Raw genomic sequence first — 8,204 nt, forward strand, 5'->3', positions numbered from 1 at the left:
ACAGAAAGGAGAATAATGATTAATCTCAACTCTTCAGCAAGGTTTAAATTGCATCAAAAGACCAGAGGAGAGCATCCTCTCATCCACAGTTCTGCTCGCTCTTCTCTGAAGATGATACCAATGAGGATACTCTGTGTGTTGCTCTGCCTCAACTTAGCTTGGGTATGAGTTTGCTTACTTCATTCTTTCCATACCTCGTTGATTTGAAGAGTAAATGTTTATTTAATCTGCATTAATCAGATGTATGTTTGCTGTCACCTATCTTGTCAAATTCAGTGCACGCACATACGCACAAGCTTCCTGTGACTACTTCAATGCTGGACTTTCATAGCAGCAGTTCTCGAATATCCAGTTCTGTTTTGCTTAATTCAGTCTTCTTGAACCTGCCTGCCTTCAGAAAAGCAAAGCAAATAAATTAACATGAATTCATAGATTCACAGCTGCTGCTGTGAGCCTTAAAGCTGGCTGAATTGGATGCTAGAGGCTCCGGCCAGTCACAAATTTTCAATTTCACAAATTTTAGGATGAATTATAATTTCTTTTCTACTGTCTCATTTTACTTCAACCGCATATTTCAGCTACAAACGATGCACCATGACTTTATTCTAAAATGCAGATTTAAAAATAGCGATTCTTTGGCCGCAATAACAGATTAAACTAGAATCTAAACCAGATTACAATAGATTATAATCTGCTCTATTATAATATATAATGTAATATTTATTACCTAAAATAAGCAAGAAGAAATTTTTAGATAAGGAAAGTGATAATCTTGATTTTCAACTATGCTAACATAACCTTGCCATTTTTTCAATTATGTTTCAGCTAATAATCGTATTTTAGTCTTTATCTTTCTCTTTGTGACTGAGTTTTGAAGGAAGAGAATGCTCTCACAAATTGCAGAAATTACTGGGAGCAGATCTGGCTAAATAGAAGCAGTCCTGTTGGAGCTGCCAGTGCTGAAAGGGCACAGACCACCGAAAATTAAAGGTTTTATTTGTTACTTTTAGTGGTCCCTTGGGCCAAGATGAATCAAACCAAAGTGAAACTGCTGAGTTTAGTAATGACAATCCAGTTCCACAGGGCTGAGGTTCTGGCTCTGGAGGCTGTAATTAGAAAACTTTCTCTGTGTGAGAATTAATCATCTTTTTCAGCATGAATTATACTGCTTGATAAGAACATAATGCATATACAGAGAAACCTAGGCAGACCTAATTAGGTCTCAAGCAATTTCTTTCACTTTTTATGAAAAAGAATCATTTTCCAGTTCTTTACTGAGTAAGAATCCCTACAGTATCTTGACTTAGAATTAGTTGGTATAATTGCACTTTAGTTTCTCAGATTTCAAGAAAATCTCAGTACTTTTGTTTCTGTTCCTTCCATTAGCAAAGTGCAATCCACCCATCACTGACGTTATTATTTTCATTTCAATGTTATTAGTTTTCTTGTTCTTTATGCCAAGCAAAACAGTGCTACAAGCTTATGGGATTAAAACCAGAAACACTAATGAATGGGAAAACTCAATTCATGCATATCTTCAAGCCAGTTTTGAGTAGGCAGAAGGAGTAGAATGAAAACAAAAAAATTAGGAATATGAAAGCAAGTGAAAATAGAACACACATGTTTCAAAGTTAGCTTAAGTAATTTCAATCTAACTTTGCATTTTCATACAGAGCTCAAGATTGTCTTGCAAAGATATTACCATCATATACTCTAAGCACCATCCATTCTCCACACGAGCATAAATTTTAAGAGTGGAAAAGCTTTATTCTGACAAAATGAACAAAAGCAAGTCTTACAAGAAATGCCTTTACGCTGTTGGATGATGCATTCCACAAGGCTGCACTTTCCACAGCAGCAGCGCCCCACTGAGTGCTTGAGGATATCAGCTTTTCACTTCCGTTTTTCTTGACCACTGCTCTGACAGCCTCAGTTCTGTGTTTCTTCTTGCTCCTCCCGGCAGGCTCAGGATGGGGAGACCGTCTTTGAAAAGGAGGGTGCAGTCGGACGTGGCCCCAGGATCGTGGAGCAGAGGCACCAGTCCTCCTGCAAGTATGAGAAGAACTGGCCTATCTGTGCGGACGATGACTGGGTGAGCAACGAGCCCTGGGGATGGCAGGGCACTCATGGACCCTGCCAGAGCGCTCCTGGGGCTTTTGTGCTTTTGGGCCGTAGTCTGGGGGATGATGGGCGGCCCTTTACACTGGGGCGGCATGGGGAAGTGCCCTGGGGAAAGGCAAGAAGCAAAGTGGAGCTGCAGTGAAACCAAGGGGGAAAGAAAAAAAAGACAGAATAGTTTGGAGGGAGGGAGGAGGCTGGGAAAAATCAGTCTGAAAGAGAAAGGCAAAGTAGAAAAACCAGTAAAAAGAAAAATTAAAGTTCTTTTCACGATTTTGATGTTGCTGCTCTTGGAGTTACTAAGAGGAATGCGCTCGAAAGAAAGACTTGTGACAAAGGGGAATATGTAGAAAGAACTGAAAATTTTTAGGAGGTCTGACGACAAGGTGCTCAGTAAAAGCTTCCCAGTGGCTGACTGAATGTCTGTGTAGGAACTGTCGGTTTGTCTCTCCCTTGCCTCTTGCATCTCAATTCATCTCTATGCTACATTTATAAGATGTAATCTTTCCAAAGAGCTGTAATGTATAAGAACATGAGGCTCTTCTGAGGAAAATTCTGCTTAAATTAATGGGCCTAGGGCATCCTTGCTCAAACAGGACAGCTAACTTCTCTTTACAGCAGTCCTTTGGAAAACAAACGCAGTGAGATTATTATTTTGGTTTTCTTATTACTGTTATTAATATTGTTACTGTTATTATTGTGGTTTTGTTTAATTTTGTTTCTACTCTTAAGGAACAGAGGAAAGTGAAAATTAAAGGTTCCTCACTCCCACATAAGACAGGATTCTATGCACACCTTTCAGCAATTCCAATGCACCAGTGTCAGAGGCGCAAGATGTGAAGGGTCAGCTGTGTCAAAGTCACTGGATGAAAAGGACAGCAGAAGTCACATAATACTGCCCTAAGTTTTATTAGAGGGTTATTGCTGGTTTAAACATACTGATTTCAAAAACAAAAAGGCATGCTCATGAAGATGTTAACGCAGTTATTTCTCTTCCACTTTTAGGGTACAAAATGTCCATCAGGCTGCAGAATGCAAGGACTAATTGATGACACGATCCAGGATAACACTCACAGAATAGACAAAATTAGGCAGCAACTTGCAGCCAGTCAAAATAACTATAAAACATCCAATCGGGTAATTGTGGAAACCATAAATATACTGAAGCCTGGTCTGGAGGGTGCCCAGCGTAAGTATTCCCCTAGTTTTATCATCCGTTGCTAATTTTTGAGCGCGTGCATGTTAGCAATATTTTGTGGAAACACATGCTGCACTGGACCTGATTAACAAAAGCCAGAACAAACATGGTGATACAGGACTCTTAACTACTAACTTGTAAAAGGTAATGTAATTTTTACCAGCTTTGTGTTACGAGAAATTTGTTCTTAAATATCTGCTTACGTTGCCTATTTTAAAATACGATGCACTTCTAGGAAAGAAAATCACACCTGCATACCTGACCATGATGAATTTCTCTTTCAGAGCTTGATGAGAATTATGGTCATGTGTCAGCAGAACTGAGGAGGAGGATTGTGACATTAAAGCAGCGAGTTGCCACTCAAGTGAACAGAATTAAAGCTCTGCAGAACAGCATTCAGGAGCAGGTGGTGGAAATGAAACGTTTGGAGGTAGGCAGCCACTGCATCATTCCCACTGTTTGCAGAGCCTAGCTGCAGAAGGATCTGTTACACAGTGCCCAGCCAGCAGTGCTACATGCAGAAAGAAAATACAATGCAGTCCTCTCAGGATCTGCCCTGGTGAGGCAAATTCCCCAGTGAGCTGCTTTCTGTGGGACTTATTTTATCTTTCCTGCTATGTGGGAAGAGGCATGAAGTCAGGAGAGCCCTTTGTCCAATCTGCTCTTGGACAGGCAGCTGGGATTCCTGATGCTGTATCTACTGGCAATCAGCTCCATGCAGGGCATTTCTTCACTTGTAAGAAGCTGCTGGGCAACAAAGACGAGGAGAGAGGCCCTGTCCTTCTGTGATGCTGCCCAGCAGCCACCAGCCCCAGGAGTGCACACTTAGCCCCAAGAACAGCAGGAACAGAAACTAAACATGCCACAGCACATCTATATCTCTCCATGGAGCTTATGTGCACTGTGTATTGTGTGCCAGGATAGATTTCAAAATGGAGCTTTGGAAAAGCTCACCTGTAGATGGGAGGTACCAGGGCAGCTCCCCATTTTTCCCAGCCCAGGTAAAAGATACACTAGCTTGAGAAAGTCCAGAAAAGATCCCTAATGCAGTAATTTCTCTGTTTATGTAGGTGGACATTGATATTAAGATACGAGCTTGCAAAGGAAGCTGTGCAAGAAGTTTTGATTACCAGGTGGACAAAGAAGGCTATGACAACATCCAGAAGCAGCTTACCCAGGCCAGCTCCATTGACATGCACCCAGACTTTCAAGCAACCACCTTGAGCACACTGAAAATGAGGCCTCTTAAGGACTCGAATGTTCCTGAACATTTTAAGCTCAAGCCTCCACCAGAAATGCAAGCTCTGAACGCATTTAATAACATCAAGCAGATGCAAGTGGTATTAGAAAGACCAGAAACAGACTCAAGGCCCTCCCGAGGCGAGAACTTTTACCACGTGGCAGAAGCAAGGGGGGATTCTTCACCTTCCCACACCAGCAAATTAGTTACTTCTGCTCATGGGAGAGAAAACCCTAGCCTGGTAGACAAAACCACCTCCTCTGTCCATAGATGCACCAGAACTGTCACCAAGAAAGTCATTAGTGGCCCTGACGGTCCTAGAGAAGAAATAGTTGAAAAAATGGTTTCCTCTGATGGCTCAGACTGCTCCCACTTACAAGGAGGACGGGAAGGAAGCACATACCATTTTAGTGGGACAGGTGACTTTCACAAGCTAGACAGGCTTCTGCCAGATCTAGAGTCATTCTTCACCCACGACTCTGCATCCACTGGTAGCAGGCACTCTATTGGCTCGAGCACCACCACAACCAGCAGCCGCGTGACTGGGGCGGGCAGCAGCCGCCTGGGCACTGGAGGGAAGGACAAATTCACAGACTTGGGGGAGGAGGAAGAAGATGATTTTGGAGGACTTCACCCATCTGGATTTGCTGCCAGCAGTGCAAGTCACTCCAAGACTGTAGTGAGCAGTTCCTCTTCTAGTTTCAACAAGGGAGGCTCCACTTTTGAAACCAAGTCCCTAAAGACCCGTGAAATATCTGAGAGGCTAGGTGGGGTGCAACATGATCAGAGTGCAGAGGATACCCCAGACTTTCAGGCGCGCAGCTTCAGACAAGCAGCAATGAGTACAAGGAGAGACTACAGTGGGAAAGGTACACAGAAGTAGTAATTGAGGTAGTGGAGCCAAATTCAATTAATAACCAAACTGACAGAATGTTTTCAGATACTGCAATATAACAATGCGATGATAAAATGCCAGAACTGTGTCTGATTGTTGCCACTTTGGAGATAAAAGGGAAAATATATCACTAATACTTGGGTATTGCATAGACAATTAGCAATTTAAGATCTGTGTAAGGTTTCCTCTCTCAATTCTTTGTAATGTTTTTCCTGTCACTAAATCTTATGTAGTCCAAGACACATTTAACAAATTTTCCTCAGATCTATTGCTGCTTGGATTCCTCTGAACTTTTTATTAAACTTTACTGATAACTCCTGTCAAACCAGATCAACTTTTTTTTTTAGACTGCGATGATATCCGCCAGAAACACACTTTTGGTGCCAAAAGTGGCATTTTCAAAATCAAGCCAGAGGGATCCAGTAAGGTTTTGTCAGTTTATTGCGACCAAGAGACCACTTTGGGAGGATGGCTATTGATCCAACAGAGAATGGATGGATCAGTGAATTTTAACCGTACGTGGCAAGACTACAAGAGAGGTTTCGGCAGCGTGGATGGCAAAGGGCGAGGAGAGTTGTGGCTGGGCAATGAGAACATCCACTTGCTGACTCAGAACGAGACTCTGCTTCGAGTAGAGTTAGAGGACTGGGATGGAAATGCTGCATACGCAGAGTACATCGTGCAGGTAGGGACTGAAGCAGAAGGCTATGCCCTGGCTGTGTCCTCCTACGAGGGGACTGCGGGGGATGCACTGGTTGCGGGCTGGCTGGAGGAAGGCTCTGAGTACACGTCCCACGCTCAGATGCAGTTCAGCACCTTTGACCGGGACCAGGACCGCTGGGAGGAGAGCTGTGCTGAGGTGTACGGCGGCGGCTGGTGGTACAACAGCTGCCAGGCAGCCAACCTCAATGGCATTTACTACCCAGGGGGCCACTACGACCCCAGGTACAATGTTCCATATGAGATCGAGAACGGCGTAGTCTGGATACCATTTAGAGCCTCCGATTATTCCCTCAAAGTTGTTAGAATGAAAATCAGACCCCTGGAAACCCTGTAGAAGGACAGGCATAGAAGGACAAGACAGAATATTTGTCTCACAACTACAAGTCGGAAATGTCTTCTATATATCTGTGTGTGTGATGTACCTTTACCCTATGAATTTGAAGGCAACATGGCACATCTGTGGCATACAAAATAAACTGATTGATTATTAACAAAACAGTTCTTTCATCTTGTTTATAACTGACAAAACTTTCCAAGGAAATGTTGATTTTAAAAACCTTATATAAATCTCTGCAACCTTTTGTCCCATTAGTGCTTCTTACTACCAAGCTTAGTCTGACAATTTAAATGTCAAAATCTGGCAGAATGATATCCCTGATATCCTCATGCACGGCTAAGCAATTGTTCTGAAATGGGAACTGAAAAATGACATTGTGTGCTGTGATATTCTAAACTACAATCTGAGTTTATCTTGATGGTGACAGGGAAGAGAAGTTTTGATTATTCTCCTTTTGGCAAGGGTTGTGACATCAATCTGCTGAAGAAATCATTCAAAGTGACAGTGCTCTTCGGAGCAAGTCAACAACTTGAACTCCAACTTAATAACATTTTCCAGACTTAACTACTTACTTCAGCTGAGGAGAAAAATTGTGAGTGGCATTCGTATCAAATTTTCTGTCTCAAATTTTCACACAATCATGTAATATTCAAACGCAATCTTACATCTTCATCTTTAGAACTGAAAATCCATTTATTTTCTCTCAGGCTTATTCATTGTCAGGGGCATAAAAGGCTTCATGGCTGGAAGATTTTGTTACTGCTGTTTGTACTGGATAGAGAAAGACATACACAGTGTATTGCCTGCATTTCAGCAGATACGTCACATATGCAGTGCCAGGCAGAATATCAAGTTTGAAAATAGATCCTCATCAAGCTCATTGTTCTACACAAGTGAAAGACTTGAAAGGAGGTAGAGATCAAGCCATAAAACTTATCCCCAAAACAAGGCAAATTGATAAAACTAGATCTACGTAAAAAAATAAGCTATTACTTTTTAGCAACCCTGAAAAGGCTTTGATAGTAATCAGTAAAAGCAAGATGAAGAGCACCTAGGTGAATATATTATCTTTACTCAAGGTTTTAGTATGCTTTTTGGCAACACATGTCAAGCAGTGATTAGTCTACATGTAAGGTTTTGACGTCAGCAACTTGCTGACGGGGTGTGGCAGAGATTTTTTAATAGAAATTGGTTTGCGTGGAAACCAGCTATATCAGTAACATGATTGCAGAAGAACGTGCTGTATTCATCTCTATACCTAATGACATAAAACTGTGTAAGTATTTACTCTGTTTATTTTTTTCCATAATTCTATTAAAGCATAGGTGGACTTCCTTGCCTAAAATCTCACCAATCCGCATTATTCATGTCATTTAAAAACATCATCAAATACTGAGAAATGTCATTTTTAGCCTTTTCTTTTCAGGCTTTCTGAAGTACAGCCACTGTGCAACATATTTATTACAGCCCCGTGCAGACAAGTTTCTGTGCTTTAGGAAGAGTCATTGCTGCTTCATGCCACCTGTTCCAGTTTTTTAGCCTCAGTCACGCAGCTGTACCCAAAATTGCCCCCCTAGTGGATATATTAAGTAGGAAGATTAAAAAAGAAGTACTTTGTGTAGCATTTGTTTAGCCTACTTTTATTTGTTGTCCGCAGGTAATGTACACGTGGGTAGGATTTGTGTAAGAACTT

The 8,204-nt window shown here is 41.8% G+C and overlaps 1 protein-coding gene across 1 annotated transcript; it reads left to right on the forward strand.

The window, feature by feature from the left end:
• Positions 1-6,670, forward strand: FGA (fibrinogen alpha chain). The gene is made up of 6 exons (XM_052690349.1): positions 1-162; positions 1,964-2,092; positions 3,124-3,307; positions 3,601-3,746; positions 4,387-5,425; positions 5,799-6,670. Exons 1-6 carry the CDS (start codon positions 16-18, stop codon positions 6,506-6,508), a joined length of 2,355 nt encoding a protein of 784 aa, XP_052546309.1. The 5' UTR covers positions 1-15; the 3' UTR covers positions 6,509-6,670.
• Positions 6,671-8,204: the final 1,534 nt, after the last annotated feature.

The sequence above is a fragment of the Tympanuchus pallidicinctus genome, unplaced genomic scaffold (assembly GCF_026119805.1).
Source record: "Tympanuchus pallidicinctus isolate F22 unplaced genomic scaffold, pur_lepc_1.0 scaffold26, whole genome shotgun sequence".
Classification (NCBI taxonomy): Eukaryota; Metazoa; Chordata; class Aves; order Galliformes; family Phasianidae; genus Tympanuchus; species Tympanuchus pallidicinctus.